Source organism: Carcharodon carcharias, chromosome 7 (genome assembly GCF_017639515.1).
Source record: "Carcharodon carcharias isolate sCarCar2 chromosome 7, sCarCar2.pri, whole genome shotgun sequence".
In the NCBI taxonomy this organism is placed as follows: domain Eukaryota; kingdom Metazoa; phylum Chordata; class Chondrichthyes; order Lamniformes; family Lamnidae; genus Carcharodon; species Carcharodon carcharias.
In genome coordinates this window covers 101,884,720-101,899,762 of record NC_054473.1, presented here as the reverse complement: position 1 = coordinate 101,899,762, position 15,043 = coordinate 101,884,720, and the positions used below count along the sequence as shown (strand labels likewise).

General features: G+C 44.7%; 1 protein-coding gene across 4 annotated transcripts in view; it reads right to left on the bottom strand.

Moving 5' to 3' along the window:
- The window catches only part of dnaaf1 (dynein axonemal assembly factor 1), a 177,459-nt gene that overhangs the window by 109,551 nt on the left and 52,865 nt on the right, over positions 1-15,043 (bottom strand). For all 4 annotated transcript variants that reach the window (XM_041192135.1, XM_041192136.1, XM_041192137.1 and 1 more), the window contains one exon: positions 13,851-14,022. In XM_041192135.1, the coding sequence (XP_041048069.1) occupies positions 13,851-14,022 (172 nt within the window). The remainder of the gene's footprint in view (positions 1-13,850; positions 14,023-15,043) is intronic.

Genomic DNA, 15,043 nt, shown 5'->3' with positions numbered 1-15,043 from the left:
GGCGGCACAGTGGTATACAGCCAGGAGACTGTTGCCCTGGGAGTTCGCAACATTGACTCCAGATCCCATGAAGTCTCATGGCATCAAGTCAAACAAGGGCATGGAAACCCCCTGCTGATTACCACGTACCACCGTCCCTCAGCTGATGAATCAGTGCTCCTCCATGTTGAACACTAATTGGAAAAAGCACTGAGGGTGGTAAGGGCACAGTATATACTCTGGCTGGGGAACTTCAATGTCCATCACTAAGAGTGGCTCAGTAGAACCACTACTGACCAAGCCCTAAAGGACACAGCTGCTAGACTACATCTTTGGCAGGTGGTGAGGGAACCAACTACAGGGAAAATCCTACCTTAATCTCATCCTCAAAAATCTATCAGTCGGAGATGTATCTGCGCATGACAGTATCAATTGGAGCGACCATGTGAAGACTAAGTCCCATCTTCACATTGAGGATACCGTCCATCATGTTAGGAACAGATCTAGCAACTCAAAACTGGGCATCCATGAGGCGGTGTCAGCCATCGGCAATAGCAGAATTGTATTCAACCACAACTTACAATCTCAAGCCAATGGATCAACCTGGTTCAACGGAGGGTAAACATAGGAGCAACACCAAGCATACTTAAAAATGAGGTGTCAACCTGGTGAAGCTATATGCATGCCAAACAGTGGACAAAGCACACGACAGACTGAGCTAAGAGATCCTACAATGAATGGATCAGATCTAAGCTCTACAGTCCTGCTACATCCAGTCATGAATGGTGGTGGGCAATTAAACAAACGACTGGAGGTAGGGGGTCCACAAATATCCACATCCTTAATAATTGGGGAGCCTAACACAGTGCAAAAGATAAGGCTGAAGCATTTGCAACAATCTTCAGCCAGAAGTGCCAAGTGGACGATCTATCGCAGCCAACTCCTGTGGTCCCAGTATCACAGATGCCAGTCTCCAGCCAATTTGATTCACTCCACATGATATCAAGAAAGGACTGAAGGCACTGAATACTGCAAAGGCTATGGGCCCTGACAATATTCCGGCAATAGCACTGAAGACTTGTACTGCAGAACTAGCTATGCCCTTAGCCAAGCTGTTCCAGTACAGCTACAACACTGGCATCTACCCAGCTATGTGGAAAATTGCCCTGTTACGACCTGAACATAAAAAGCACGACAAGTCAAACCCAGCCAATTACCGCCCCATCAGTCTGCTTATGATCATCAGCAAAGGGGTGGAAGCAGTCATCAATAGTTCTATCAATCGGCACTTTCTCAGCAACAACCTGCTCATTGATGCTCAGTTTGGGTTCTGCCAGGGCCACTCAGTTCCTGACTTCATTACAGCCTTGGTTCAAACATGGACAAAAGAGCTGAACTCCAGAGGTGATGCGAGAGTGACTGCCCTTGACATCAAGGCAGCATTTGACCATGAGGCATCGAGGAGCCCTAGCAAAACTGGAATCAGTGGGAATCAAGGGGAAAACTTTCCACTGATTGGAGTCACACCTAGCACAAAGGAAGATGGTTGTGGTTGTTGGAGGTCAGTCATCTCAGTTCCAGGACATCACTGCAGGAGTTCCTCAGGGTAGTGTCCTAGGCCCAACCATCTTCCATCATAAGATCAGAGGTGTGGGTGCTCGCTGATAATTGCATAGTGGTCAGCACGATTCAGGATTCCTTAGATACTGAAGCAGTCTGTGTCCATAAGCAGCAAAACCTGGACAACATTCAGGCTTGGGCTGATAAGTGGCAAGTAATATTCGCACCACACAGTGCCAGGCAATGACCATCTCCAAAAGAGAGAATCTACCATCTCCCCTTGACATTCAATGGCATTACCATCACTGAATCCCCCATTATCAACATCCTGGGGATTGCCACTAACCAGGCACTAAACTAGACCAGCCATAAACAATGGCTAAAAGAGCAGATCAGAGGCTAGCAATTCTGTGGTGAGTAACTCACCTCCTGACTCTCCAAAGCTTGATGACCATCTACAAGGCACAAGTAATGTAATACTGTCCACTTGCCTGGATGAATGCAGCTTCAACAATGCTCAAGAAGCTCAACAACATTCAGGACAAAGCAGCCCACTTGATTGGTACCCCATCCACCACCTTAAATGTTTACTCCCTCCACCACCGACGCCCAGTGTCAGCAGTGTGCACCATCTACAAGATGCATTGCAACAACTCACCAAAGCTCCTTCACAGCACCTTCCTAATCCACTGCCTCTACCACTTAGAAGGACCAGGGCAGCAGATGCATGGGAACACCACCACCTGCAAGCTCCCTTCCAAGCCACACACCATCCTGACTTCAAACTTGTCGCTGGGTCAAAATCTTGGAAATTCCTTCCATACATCACTGTGGTTGTACCTAAAACCCATGGAATGCTGTGGTTCAAGAAGGCATCTTATCACCACCATTTCAAGGACAATTAGGGATGGACAATAAATGTTGCCTAGCCAGTGATGCCAACATCCCGTGAACAAATAAGTAAAATTTACTCTATGCCAAATCGCTCATGGCTCAGGCAATAGCCCAGAAATTATTACCTTTGGAGCTCTGCTCTTTAATTTAGCACCTAGCTATTTTCACTCATGCGGAACCTCTTTCTTAATCCTCCAAATTGGTTGTTAGTGTGGCTAATAGCGCACTCAGGATTGTTCAGTAGGTGCTGTCTGATCATGCACCACATCTCACAGGTGTTGCAAATGAGGACTGGTTGAGTAAGATCTGTACTCTGCCAATTACGAACAACTGAAGGAACATGCTGTTTGGTTCAATCAGAACATCTTTTTGTTCTGTTCTACCTACCGCACAACTGAGCAATGTCATGTATAAATTTCAGTGCCAATGTGATGCCAGAGACGTAGACCATGTGTTTCAACAATTGACTGATCGCATCAAACAGCACATTCCTGCAATTGGCAGGGTACAGATTGTGCTCACCCAGTCCATGCTTGCTGAGCAATTCGGAGTGCACTAATTGCTACTCTAACAACAAATTTAAGGTAATCAGTCGAGTTTGTAACGTGGCTCATTTACTCTTGCTAGAAGTAACATACATTCATACACAGGGACCCATTCTGTGCAAAAAAAGGAATATGTTCAAGGCTTGGGCACTTTTTGAAATACTCAGGAGCTTGGGGAGCCTATATTTTCCTGTTGCTTTGTCCATGGCCACACCTTTGCCAATCAGAGTTGACTTCCAAATCAATCAGCACCCATTTCTCCTCTAGTATAAATTGTTGTGATTGTTTGAAATTTGGCATTCTTGCGTTTATCCTGATGAGTACAAAACGTAAAACTTAAACAACATGTCTCTCTTTTCAGCAAGATTCAATTTAAACTGCGCATAATAAGTTTCCACAAACAGCAGATAGTCTGTTTTTGCAATGCTGGTTTAGGGACAAACACAAGACACCAAATCAACCTGATCTTCAAATAGTGACTTAGGATCGCTTCCACCCAAGAATTTTTCACAACACCATTGAAACGTCAGACTAAGTGATGTACTCAAGTTCTGAATGAGGCCAACAGTACAATCTTCTGATTCGGGTGAACCGTGTAAAAACCTGTTATGAAAGAAGGTGATGAATTAAATGTCTAGCAGATTTCTTGAGCAGATGGTGTGGCCTGGATTCTGCTCGGAATTGCCTGCTTATATGAAACTGCTGTTCACTTATTGATCTCTCCTCCTACAGCTTTAATTATACATGAAGGGCAAGTTTGGAACAGCAATGCATCACTCTTTGGGTTACTGTCACTGGGAGGGAAGGAGATTCAGTTCTGATACAGCATCTGAAAAAGCCACCAGTTAAAGGGGGAAGGGAACAAGAATATTTCAGTTGCACAACATGCAAGGAACTGCAACCTCTGAGGAGGGAGTGAATTTAGCAGCAGGAAAGCCTCCCAGGTTCATTGATGCATCAGTGGAGTGCTGCTGGATGCATCCAGGGCCAGATGGGATAGACCCAGGCATTGAGGACAGGAGCTGTTGGGGTTGTCCAGCCTGTATGGGGGAGGTCACAGAAGCTGTCAATGAAACTTTCACCTCCCAAGCAAGTGCCATACAGTGCAAGAAGGAAATAAGTCAAAGCACTGTTTCCAATCTACATCGTATACCACTCAAACCGTCCTTAAAGACTTTGTAACCAGTCATACCCATTCTCTGGTAGCACCTGCATGTCGGGGAAACTCTTACTTAACAGAGAAGTACTCTAATCAATACCACACTAGTAAGCTGCTCTGTCTACCTCAAGATGTTCTTCCTACCTTTAAGGACACTTAACACAGGACAATTCATTTATCTTGATCTTTCATTTTTATGGGATGTAAATGTTCATATGGCAGAAATTCCCATGTCACTTACATACAGGCCCACCAAAGGAAATAATTGCCCACAACCAGAAACAGAGAAATGCAATTAGGGAGTTGGAGTGTCATCATAGACAACCCTGAGTGCATGTAAGCATGAGTAGCAGCTACAAATTGGAGTCTGTGAAAGCTGGCAAAGTTGAATGTTAAATGGCACCAGGTTGGGAAAAGCTGGGAAAAGCACAGCATTGGCAGGCCCACTTTCTACATTTTGTCTAACATTTGTAATGCTACACTCTGAGCCAGTATTTTATCAAGGCACAACAACAACTTTATATAGGGCCTTTAACCGAATGAAACATCCCAAGGCACTTCAAAGAAGCATTATAAAACAAAGAATGACACCAACCACATAAGGTGATATTAGGTCAGATGACCAAAAGCTTGGTCAAAGAGAAAGGCTTTAAGAGGTTCAACAAAAACAAAAATTGCTGGAAAAACTCAGCAGGTCTGACAGCACCTGTGGGGAGGAAAACAGAGTTAACATTTCGAGTCCATGTGACTCTTCATCAGAACTAAAGAGGGATAGAGATATGGTGAAATATAAGCTGTTTAAGGGGGGTGGGACAGGTGGAGCTGGAGAGAGGGCCAGTGATAGGTGGAAGCAAAGGAGAGATTGCCAAAGATGTCATAAACAAAAGGGCAAAGGAGTGTTGATGGTGGTGACATTAGCTAAAGGATGTGCTAATAGTGACATTAAGGGTAGAAAGCAGGACGAGCAAGTGGCCAAGTGGGGGTGGGGTAGGGGTAGGGATCAAAATAGGCTAAAAGGTGGAGATAAAACACAGGATGGAAATAAATTTTAAAAATAGTGACTGAAATAGGTGGGAAAAGAAAAAAATATATAATTATTAGAAAAAAGGGGTATCAAAAAGGGGGTGAGGATGGAGGAGAGAGTTCATGATCTGAAGTTGTTGAACTCACTGTTGAGTCCGGAAGGCTGTAAAGTGCCTAATTGGAAGATGAGGTGCTGTTCCCCAGCTATGCCTGTCTCTTTATGGGGTATGTGGAACATTCCTTGTTGCAGTCCTACTCCGGCCCCCTTCCACAACTCTTTCTCCGGTACATCGATGATTACTTCGGTGTCGCTTCATGCTCTCGTCGGGACTTGAAAAAATTTATTAATTTTGCTTCCAATCTCCACCCCTCCATCATTTTCACATGGTCCATCTCTGACGCTTCCCTTCCCTTCCTTGACCTCTCTGTCTCAATCTCTGGTGATAGACTGTCCACCAATATCCATTACAAACCCACCGACTCCCACAGCTATCTCGACTACAGCTCCTCACACCCCGCTTCCTGTAAGGACTCCATCCCATTCTCTCAGTTCCTTTGCCTCCGTCGCATCTGTTCCGATGATGCTACAGTCAAAAACAGTTCCTCTGACATGTCCTCCTTCTTCCTTAACCGAGGTTTTCCACCCACGGTCGTTGACAGGGCCCTCAACCGTGTCCGGCCCATCTCCCGCGCATCCGCCCTCACGCCTTCTCCTCCCTCCCAGAAACATGATAGGGTCCCCCTTGTCCTCACTTATCACCCCACCAGCCTCCGCATTCAAAGGATCATCCTCCGCCATTTCCGCCAACTCCAGCATGATGCCACCACCAAACACATCTTCCCTTCACCCCCCTTATCGGCATTCCGTAGGGATCAATCCCTCCGGGACACCCTGGTCCACTCCTCCATCACCCCCTACTCCTCAACCCCCTCCTATGGCACCACCCCATGCCCATGCAAAAGATGCAACACCTGCCCCTTCACTTCCTCTCTCCTCACCGTCCAAGGACCCAAACACTCCTTTCAAGTGAAGCAGCATTTCACTTGCATTTCCCCCAACTTACTCTACTGCATTCGTTGCTCCCAATGTGGTCTCCTCTACATTTTAGAGACCAAACGTAAACTGGGCGACTGCTTTGCAGAACACCTGCGGTCTGTCCGCAAGAATGACCCAAACCTCCCTGTCGCTTGCCATTTTAACACTCCACCCTGCTCTCTTGCCCACATGTCTGTCCTTGGCTTGCTGCATTGTTCCAGTGAAGCCCAACGCACAATGGAGGAACAACACCTCATCTTCCGACTAGGGGCTTTACAGCCTTCCGGACTGAATATTGAATTGAACAACTTTAGGTCGTGAGCTCCCTCCCCCATCCCCACCCCCTTTCTGTTTCCCCCTTCCTTTTTTTTCCAATAAATTATAAAGATTTTCCTTTTCCCACCTATTTCCATTATATAAAAAAAAAACCCCACTAGAGCTATACCTTGAGTGCCCTACCATCCATTCTTAATTAGCACATTCGTTTAGATAATATCACCAACTTTAACACCTATGTGTTCTATTGTACTATTGTCGTTGACATCTTTTGATGATCTGCTTCTATCACTGCTTGTTTGTCCCTACAACCGCACCCACCCCCCCTCCACCTCTCTCTCTCTCTATCTCTCCGCCCCCCACACACACACACCTTAAACCAGCTTATATTTCAACTCTTTCTTGGATTCGAACTCAAGTTCTGTCGAAGGGTCATGAGGACTCGAAACGTCAACTCTTTTCTTCTCCGCCGATGCTGCCAGACCTGCTGAGTTTTACCAGGTAATTCTGTTTTTGTTTTGCTGTTCCTTCAGTTTGCATTGAGCTTCACTGGCACAGTGCAGCAGGCCAAGGACGGACATGTGGGCATGAGAGCAGGGTGGAGTGTTGAAATAACAAGCAAAAGGAAGGCCTGGGTCATGCTTGCAGACAGACCGAAGATATTCCACAAAGTGGTCATCCAGTCTGCATTTGGTCTCTCCAATGTAGAGGAAACCACATTGGGAGCAGCGAATGCAGTAGACTAAATTGAGGGAAGTGCAAGTGAAATGCTGCTTCACTTGAAAGGAGTGTTTAGGCCCTTGGACGGTGTGGAGGGGGGAAGTAAAGGGGGAGGTGTTGCACTTTCTGTGGTTGCATGGGAAGGTGCCATGGGAGGAAGTTGAGGTGTAAGGGGTGATGGAGGAGTGGACCAGGGTGTCCCGGAGGGTGTCCACTTCTCCATTACCCCCTACACCTCAACCTCCTCCCATGGCACCTTCCCATGCAACCACAGAAAGTGCAACACCTCCCCCTTTACTTCCCCCCTCCACACCGTCCAAGGGCCTAAACACTCCTTTCAAGTGAAGCAGCATTTCACTTGCACTTCCCTCAATTTAGTCTACTGCATTCGCTGCTCCCAATGCGGTTTCCTCTACATTGGAGAGACCAAATGCAGACAGGATGACCACTTTGCAGAACACCTTCGGTCTGTCTGCAAGCATGACCCAGGCCTTCCTGTTGCTTGCCATTTCAACACTCCACCCGGCTCTCATGCCCACATGTCCGTCCTTGGCCTGCTGCACTGTTCCAGTGAAGCTCAACGCAAACTGGAGGAACAGCACCTCATCTTCCAATTAGGCACTTCACAGCCTTCTGGACTCAACATTGAGTTCAACAACTTCAGATCATGAACTCTCTCCTCCATCCTCACCCCCTTTTTGATCCCCCTTTTTTCTAATAATTATTACATATTTTTCTATGTATATATTTTCTTTTTCCACCTATTTCTATTACTATATTTTAAAATTTATTTCCATCCATTGTTTTATCTCCACCTTTTAGCCTATTTTGATTGTTTCTCCCACCCCACCCCCACTAGGGCTATCTGTACCTTGCTCATCCTGTTTTCTACCCTTAATGTCACCATTAGCACATCCTTTTGCTAATATCACCACCATCAACACCCCTTTGTCCTTTTGTCTATGACATCTTTGGCAATCTCTCTTTTGCCTCCACCTATCACTGGCCCTCTATCCAGCTCCACCTGTCCCACACCCCTTAAACAGCTTATATTTCACCTTATTCCTATTCCTCTTTAGCTCTGATGAAGAGTCACACGGGCTTGAAACGTTAATTCTGTTTTCCTCCCCACAGATACTGTCAGATCAGCTGAGTTTTTCTAGCAATTTTTGATTTTGTTTCAGATTTCCAGCATCTGCAGTATTTTGCTATTATCTTAGGCTTTAATAAGTGTCTTAAAGGAGGAAAAGTAAGGTTTAAGGAGGATACAGAGATAAGGAGAGGCAAGGCAATGGAGGAATTTAAAAATAAGGGTGAAAATTTTAAAATCAAGACATTGTTTGACTGGGAGCTTAATGTAGGCCAGTAAGCACAAGGGTGATAGGAGAATGGGAGTTATGATACATGAAGCAGAGTTTTATGGAGGGTAGGATGGGGGAGACCAGCCAGGAATCAGCAAGTAATTAAGGAGGCTAATGAAATGCTATCCTTTATTACAAGAGGAACTAAACATAAAAGTAAGGATGTTATGCTTCACTTATACAGGGCATTGGTGAGCCCACATCTCGAATGTTGTGTGCAGTTTTGGTCTCCTTATTTAAGGAGTTCATTGGTGATGATACTCCCTAACACCAGTTTCTCAAGTAGCTGAGAATTTGAAAAATACATTCTTTTTAAAAGAAGGGGTGACTTACATTTAAGTAAGGAACACAAGCAATAGGGAAATAAAATTAAGTCGAGGTCAGGTAAAAAAAAGTTGCACAAGTAAACCAACGTAAAATAAAGTTAACCCAAGGGAAGTAAATTGAAGCCATGGCAGGACAGCTCAGTCATGTGGAGTGTGTGTTTTGTAATACATGGGAAGTTGTGAAGTTTACTAGTGTCCGAGACAACCACATGTGCAGAAAGTGTCACCAGCTGCAGAACCTTGAGCTCTGGGGTCAGAGAGGTGGTCACACCGTAGCTTAGGAGCCTGGAGGCAGGAAGGGAATGGGTGACTGCCAGGCATTCCAAGAAAATTAGGCAGGTAGTGGGGGCCTGCTCACCAATTTTCCGTTTTTGGATACCTTGGAGGAGTGTAGTCAGAGCCAGGTTTGTGGCACCACAGGCAGCTCTGCTGTGCAGTAGGGGAGAAAGAAGAGGGGAAGAGCAGTAGTAATAGGGGATCTGTTAGTTAGGAGAACAGACAGGCGTTTCTGTGGCTGCAGACCGTGACTCCAGGATGGTATGTTACTTCCTGGTGCCAGGGTCGAGGATGTCACAGAGCGGCTGCAGAACATTCCTCTGGGGGACGGTAATCAGCCAGAGATCGTGGTCCACATTAGTGCGAATGACTTAAGTGGGAAAGGGGATGAGGTCCTGAAATCAGACTTTAGGGAGCTAGGAAGGAGATTGAAAAGCAGGACCTCTAAAACGGCAATCTCAGGATTACTCCTAGTCCCACGCACAAGCTTATAGAAATAGAATTGAATGAATAAACAAATGGCTGCAAAGCTGGTGCAGGAGGGAGCGCATGAGATTTCTGAGGCATTGGGACCAGACTGGGAGAAGGTGGGACCTTCAAGCCAGAAAGTCTACATCGGAACAGGCCTGGGGTGAATATCCTCACAGGGAGATTTTATAGTGCTGTTGTGAGGAAGTTAAACTAGATTGGCAGGGGGTTGGGAACCAGAGGGCAAATTCAGAGCAGGGAACGGGAGATAGAGAATTAGTGAATGACTCGGAAAGGCAGAAGCAGCACAGGTTAAAAAGTGTACAGCACAGGAATTTGGCAGTGTTAAAACGTATATATGTAAATGTAAGGAGCAGAGTAATTAAACCTGATGAGCTGAGGGCACAGATAGACATATGGTAACATGGTATCATCACTATAATGAAAACTTGGCTAAAGAAGGGGTAAAAGTGGCAGCTCAACATCCCTGGATATAGTTTTCAGGCAGGATAGAGAGGGGGATAAAGGTGGGGATGTAGCATTATTGGCTAAAGAATCAATTACGGTTGTGAGGAAGGATGATATACTAAATTAAGCATCAAATGAGGCCATATGGGTTGAGCTCAGAAATAAAAAAGGGGCAGCCACACTGCTTGGGAGCATACAATAAGCCCCCAAATAGTGGAAGGGAATTAAAAGTGCAAATATGTAGACAGATTTCTGAGTGCAGAAACATTAGGGTAGTAATCTTTGGGGACTTCAACTACCCTAATATCAGTTGGAGTACAAACAGTGTGAAGGGCACATAGGGTGCAAAATTCTTGAACTGCATTAAAGAACTTTTTTAGCCAGCACATAACAAGCCCAATGAGAGGGAGCACAATTCTAAATTTAGTCTTAGGAAATAAAGCTGGCAAGTGAATGAAGTAGTAGTGGGGGACCACTTTGGAGACAGTGACCATAATATAGTTAGATTTAGCATCATTATGCAAAAAGACAAAGATAGAACAGGAGTTAAAGTTCTAAATTCAAGCAAGACAAATTTTACATAGCTGACAGGTGAGCTGGCAGGAGTGGACTGGATGCAGCTATTAGAAAGAAAAACTCATTGGGAGACATTCAAAGGTGAGACTCTATGGACACAGTGTAGACATTTCCCCACAAAGAAAAAGGGTGGTTTTGCCAAATCCAGAGCCCCCTAGTTATCCAGAAGCATACAGGGCAAGATAAAGCAGAAAAAGAAAGCTTATGACAGTCACAAAAGGCTTAATACTGTAAGAAGCCTAGGGGAGTACAAGGGTGAAATAAAAATGAAAATTAGGAAAGCAAAGAGAGGATACGAAAAAAACATTGGCAGGTAAAATCAGATAAAGATGTTTTATCAGTACATTAAGAGCAAGAAAATAGCTAAGGAAAAGGTAGGGCCTATCAGAGATGTACATGACAACTTGTGGGTTGATGCTGAAGATGTGGGCAGGGTTCTCAATGGGTACTTTCTCTCTTCTTCACTAAGGAGTGGGATGATGCAGACATTCCAGTTACAAAGGTGGAGTGTGAAACATTAGATACAATAAGCATAGTAAGAGAGGAAGTACTGGAGGGATTGACATTCTTGAAGATGGCTAAATCACCAGGGGCCAGATGGATTGTATCCCAGGCTGTTGAAAGAAGCCAGGAAGGAAGTAGCAGATGCTCTGAGGGTCATTTTCCAATCCTCACTAGGTACAGGCAAGGTCCCAGAGGACTGGAGTTCTGCGAACATTGTACCATTATTTAAAAAGGTGCGAGGGATACGCCAGAAAATTATAGGCCAGACAGCCTGACTTCGGTGATGGGCAAATTATTGGAAACAATTCTGAAAGACAGGATAAATTGTCACTTAGAAAGGCACAGATTGATCAGGGATAGTCAGCATGGCTTTGTTAGGGGAAGTCTTAAAGTCTTATTAACTTAATTGAATTTTCTGAGGAAAAACTAAGGGGGATTGATGAGGGTACTGCAGTGGATGTTGTCTACATGTATTTCAGTAAGGCATTTGACAAGGTCCTACATGGCAGACTGATCAGGAAAGTGAGATCTCATGGGATAAGGGGAAGGTAGCAGGTTGGATCCAAAATTGGCTCAGCGACAGGAAACAAAGGGTAATTGTCAATGGGTGTTTTTACGAACGGAAGACGGTTTCCAGTGGTGTTCCACAGGGCTTAGTGTTGGGGTCCTTGCTGCTTGTTGTATATATTAATGATTTAGACTTAACTGTGGAAGGCATGATGGGAAGGTTGCACATGACACAAAAAATTGGCTGTGTAGTTGATAGTGAAGATACCTATCAACTTCAGAATGATGTCAATGGTTTGGCTGAGTGGACAGAGAAGTGGCAAATGGAACTGAATCCAGAAAAGTGAGAGGTAATGCATTTTGGGAGGGCAAACAAAGCAAAGGAATACTCAATAAATGGGAAGTTATTAAGAGGGGTTGAGGAAGTGAGAGACTTTGAAGTGCATGTCCACAGGTCCTTGTAGGTTGCAGGACAGGTGGACAAGGTGGACAAAAACGCATATGTAATGCTTTCCTTTATCAGGCGTGGTATTGAGTACAAAAGCAGAGATGTAATGTTGGAACTGTATAAAATGCTGGTGAGGCCATAGCTGGAATTTTGTGTACAGTTCTGGTCACCACATTACAGGAAGGACATAATTGTTCTGGAGAGAGTGCAGGGGAGATTTACAAGAATGTTGTCAGGGCTTGAAAATTGCAGCTATGAGGAGGGGTTGGATAGGCTAGCATTGTTTTCCTTAGAACAGAGGCGGCTAAGGGATGACCTAATTGAGGTGTTCAAAATTGAGGGGCCTACGTAGGGTATACAGGAAAGACTTGTTTCCCCCCAGCTGAGAGGTCAATTACTAGGGGTCATAGATTTAAGGTGATTGGTAGAAGGATTAGAGGGGACATGAGGAAAAGCTTTTTCCACCCATAGGGTGGTGGGCATCTGGAATTCACTGCCTAAGTTGGTGGTTGAGGCTGAAACACTCAACTCATTTAAAAAGGTAGCTGGATCTGCATCTGAAGTGCTGTAGCCTACGAAACAAGTGCTGGAAAGTGGAATTAAAATGAGCAGCTAGTTTCTTTTTTCTCTTTTTGGCCGACGCAGGCATAATGGGCTGAATGGCCTCTTACTGCACGCTAACTTTTCTATGGTCCCATAGATCAGCCATGATCTTAACGCATGGCGGAGCAGACTCAAGGGGCCGAATGGCCTACTTCTGCTCCTATTTTGTATGTTCGAATATGTTGGAATAGTCGAGTCCAGGGGTAGCAAAGGCATGGGTGACGGTTTCAGAAGCAGATGAGCTGAAATAAAAGTGAAGTCAAAATAATGTCACAGAGGTGGAAATAGGCAGTCTTAGTGATGGCATGATAATGAAGTTGGAAGCTCATCTCAGGGTCAAGTGTGACACCAAAGTTGCAAACAGACCGGGGTTAATCACAGACTTGCCTGGTAGAGGGATGGAATCGTTGGTTGAGTGGAGGCCGAACACAATGGCTTCAGTCTTCCCAATATTTAATTCGAGGGATGAAATCAGTATTGAGGCAGCTAAACAAGTTTTTATGATTCAAAACAGGTAAAAACAGCTGAATGAAACACTAGCCTCACTAATGACCACGCAGGTTCTCAACCATTGCCTCTTCACCATCTCCATCATTCCAGCAATAGGCCAGTGATGGCCATGCAAGAGGCCAAAGACAGTGAAAATGAGGATCTGGGAATGAGTGAGTGCCCTTCCTCCACAAAGAGTTGAGAAACAACTATCTATGGCTGAGGAGCCTGGTAATCCAGTTTTCAAATCATATTTTCACCTCACTCTACCCCACCCGACACTGCTGCATACGTCCATCACTCTCTTAAAACCACACCACCTTACATTGCAATAGTATATTTCAAAACAAAATGGGATAACTACTTGAAACGCAAAAACTGCAGGGCTGTCGGGAAAACATTAATTGATGAGCTATTTCACACAGCCAGCACAGATACACTGGGTTGAACAGCCCCCATCTGTAGGGAATGATTCTATAATATAATGTAAGATACTGTCAATGATCTACTAAAACTATGTCAAAAAGAGCTGTCAACATGTCTTTGAAAGTTCATGAATAACCTGTCTCCTCCCTTCGTAAGAATCCATGGGAACAATAACAACTCGGGGTTTAACAGGACAATCTCCTCACCTGGGTCCCGAATCCTTCTTGGCTTTTTCCTGAGTTTTTCTTGAATTGACTTCCTGTATCTCCATTATCTTAGTTCCTTCCTGTTCAGACAGCTGGTTACCTTTTTGCAGTTTACTTTCTCCTTCACTTCTCACAGGTTCTGTTTCTTCACTACAGGAGAGCTGCTCAATTGCTGAAAGTACATTAGCACAAGGCTTACAGAGGCTGGGCTTTGTACAATTGTTCTCTCCGCACTCAAAACATGAGCAGGTGTCTGAATGAAATAGGATGGGCAGTGAGAGTAACCAAAGCCAGGCTATTAGTGAGGGATAGAAGCAATATCAATATTACTGAGAGGTATGTGAGATGTTTCATAGTATTACTGAGAGGTAGCAGGTGTGCGGTAGATCTGCAAGCTTTATTGAGGTGTGTGTTAGGCATATCAGCAAGTGTTATAGAGGATGTTGTGGGCAAAGCAGTAAGTTTTACTGAAAGGAATGTGGGTACATCAACCAGCTTTACACAGAGATGGATGGGGTAGATAAGGAAGCGTTACAGAGAGAGCTGTGGGTTATATCAGGTGTTACTGAGCAGGTGTGAGGAATATCAACAAGTCAGGATCAGAAAAATATAGAAGGAGGCCATGAATTGAGTCCATGCCACAAAGCAATCCAGTCAATCCCATGCTCCTGTTCTATTCCCGTAGCCCTGTAAGTTTATTTCCCTTAACTGCTCATCCAAAATCCTCCTGAAATCCTTGATCGTTTCCACTTCAGCCACCCTCAGACAGCGGATTCCAGGCCATTACCTCGTGCTGCATAAAAAAAGTTCTTCCTCACATTACCCATGCATAATGTGACCAAAAACTTAAATCTGTGTCTCCTAGTCCTTGTACCATCAACTAATGGGAACAGCTTTTGTCTTCCTAATTTAAACCTGTGATAATCTTGTCCTATCAAATCTCCCCTCAATCTCCTTTGCCCCAAGAAGAACAACCTCAGCTTCTCCAACTGAACGTTGGGGCTAAAATCTCTAATCTCTGGAGGCATTGTGGTGAGTCACTTCTGTATCCTCTCGAGGACATTCACATCTTAAAGTGTGGTGACCAGAATATCTCTATTTATGAAACCCAAAATGCCATATGCTTTGTTAGCCACTCTCTCAATATCTGCTGAAACCTTTAAAGATCTATGCACATGAACTCCAGGTCCCTC